Genomic DNA, 2,042 nt, shown 5'->3' with positions numbered 1-2,042 from the left:
GGAGGGGCGGGGAGTGCAGGAGGGCTGAGGGGCGGCGTGGGGGCTGCGCGGGCCGAGCGCGGCTGACGGCCCCGCGCCCAGACTACAGGAAGAAGTACCGGGAGCACGTGCTGCGGCAGCACGCCAAGGTCAAGGAGCGCAACGCCCGCTCCGTGAAGATCAGCAAGCGCTTCACCAAGCTGCTGATCGCGCCCGAGGCCCTGGCGCCGGAGGACGCGGGCCTGGACCCCGCGGAGGAGGCCCCGGCCGAGCGCGCCAGGCGCTCGGACACCCACACCTTCAACCGGCTGTTCAGCCGCGACGACGAGGGCCACCGGCCGCTGACCGTGGTGCTGCAGGGCCCGGCGGGCATCGGCAAGACGATGGCGGCCAAGAAAATCCTGTACGACTGGGCGGCCGGCAAGCTGTACCACGGCCAGGTGGACTTCGCCTTCTTCCTGCCGTGCCGCGAGCTGCTGGAGAGCGCCGGCGCCAGCAGTCTGGCCGACCTGCTGCTCCAGCAGTGCCCGGACCGCAGCGCGCCCCTGCGCCCGATGCTGGCGGGGGCCGAGCGGCTGCTCTTCATCCTGGACGGCGCCGACGAGGTGCCCGCCGACGTCGCGCCCTGCACAGACCCGTTCGAGGCGGCAGGGGGCGCGCGCGTGCTGGGCAGCCTGCTGAGCAAGGCGCTGCTGCCCCAGGCGCGCCTGCTGGTGACCTCGCGCACCGCCGCGGCCGGCCGGCTGCAGGGCCGCCTGTGCGCGCCGCAGTGCGCAGAGGTGCGCGGCTTCTCCGACAAGGACAAGAAGAAGTACTTCTACAAGTTCTTCAAGGACGAGAGGAGGGCGGAGCGCGCCTACCGCTTCGTGAAGGAGAACGAGACGCTGTTCGGGCTGTGCTTCGTGCCCTGCGTGTGCTGGATCGTGTGCACGGTGCTGCGCCAGCAGCTCGAGCTCGGCCACGACCTGTCGCGCGTCTCCAAGACCACCACCTCCGTGTACCTGCTCTTCATCAACAGCGTGCTGAGCTCGGCGCCCGCCGACAAGCCTCAGGTGCGCGCCGAGCTGTGCAAGCTGTGCCGCCTGGCCCGCGAGGGCGTCCTTGCGCGCAGGACGCGCTTCCCCGAGGAGGACCTGGAGCGCCTGGGGTTGCATGGCTCCAAGGTCCAGGCGCTGTTTCTCAGCAAGAAGGAGCTGCCCGGCGTCCTGGAGACCGAGGTCACCTACCAGTTCATGGACCAGAGCTTCCAGGAATTCCTCGCTGCTCTGTCCTACCTGCTGGAGGAGCAGGGGGCTCCTGAAGGCCCCGCTGGCGGTGTCAGGACGCTCCTGTGCCGGGACCCCGATCTGCACGGCCACCTCACGCTCACCACGCGCTTCCTCTTCGGGCTGCTGAGCGCGGAGAGGATGCGCGACATCGAGCGCCACTTCGGCTGCGCCGTCTCAGAGAGTGTGAAGCAGGACGTCCTGAGGTGGCTGCAGGAGCAGGGGGCGCCCAGGGCCGCACCGGAGCAGGCCGAGGAGTCCGGAGGGCTGGGGAGCGCCGCGGCAGGGGAGCAGGAGGAGCGGGGGGTGCCGGCGGCGCGGCAGGCGCAGCTGCTGCAGGAGCCGGAGCCGGAGCCGGAGCCGGAGCCCGAGGAGGAGCAGGAGCTGGAGGAGCGCAACTTCCCGCTCGAGCTGCTGTACTGCCTGTATGAGACGCAAGAGGGCGCCTTCGTGCGCCGGGCCCTGGGCAGCTTCCCGCGGCTGGTGCTGGAGCGCGTGCGCTTCCGCCCCATGGACGTGGCGGTCCTGAGCTTCTGCGTCAGGTGCTGCCCCGCGGGACAGGCGCTGCAGCTGGTTGACTGCAGACTGGTCGCTGCACAGGAAAAGAAGAAGAAGAAGGGCCTGATGAAGCGGCTGCAGGGCGGCCTGGGCGGCAGCAGGTGAATCTCCGGGGCAGGACAGTGTCCAGGCCTCTCCTGGGCACTTGCGCCTGCGCGCCCGCGGGGCCCCTCCGCGCGCTGACGGCGCGTCCGGGACGGGACGGTCAGCTCACCCTGAGAGGTGGCTCCAGGGCCGGCG

At 71.1% G+C, this 2,042-nt stretch overlaps 1 protein-coding gene across 1 annotated transcript in view; it reads left to right on the top strand.

Moving 5' to 3' along the window:
- Positions 1 to 2,042, top strand: part of NLRP6 (NLR family, pyrin domain containing 6) — a 6,431-nt gene that overhangs the window by 1,637 nt on the left and 2,752 nt on the right. Inside the window, exon 2 of the mRNA XM_012734357.1 lies at positions 5 to 1,903. Within this exon, the coding sequence (XP_012589811.1) occupies positions 5 to 1,903 (1,899 nt within the window). The remainder of the gene's footprint in view (positions 1 to 4; positions 1,904 to 2,042) is intronic.

This window comes from Condylura cristata, unplaced genomic scaffold (assembly GCF_000260355.1).
Source record: "Condylura cristata isolate star-nosed mole 26May11 unplaced genomic scaffold, ConCri1.0 scaffold00054, whole genome shotgun sequence".
NCBI classification, from domain to species: Eukaryota; Metazoa; Chordata; class Mammalia; order Eulipotyphla; family Talpidae; genus Condylura; species Condylura cristata.
Note: the sequence above shows the minus strand (reverse complement) of the source record. Positions and strands in the feature narration are given on the sequence as shown.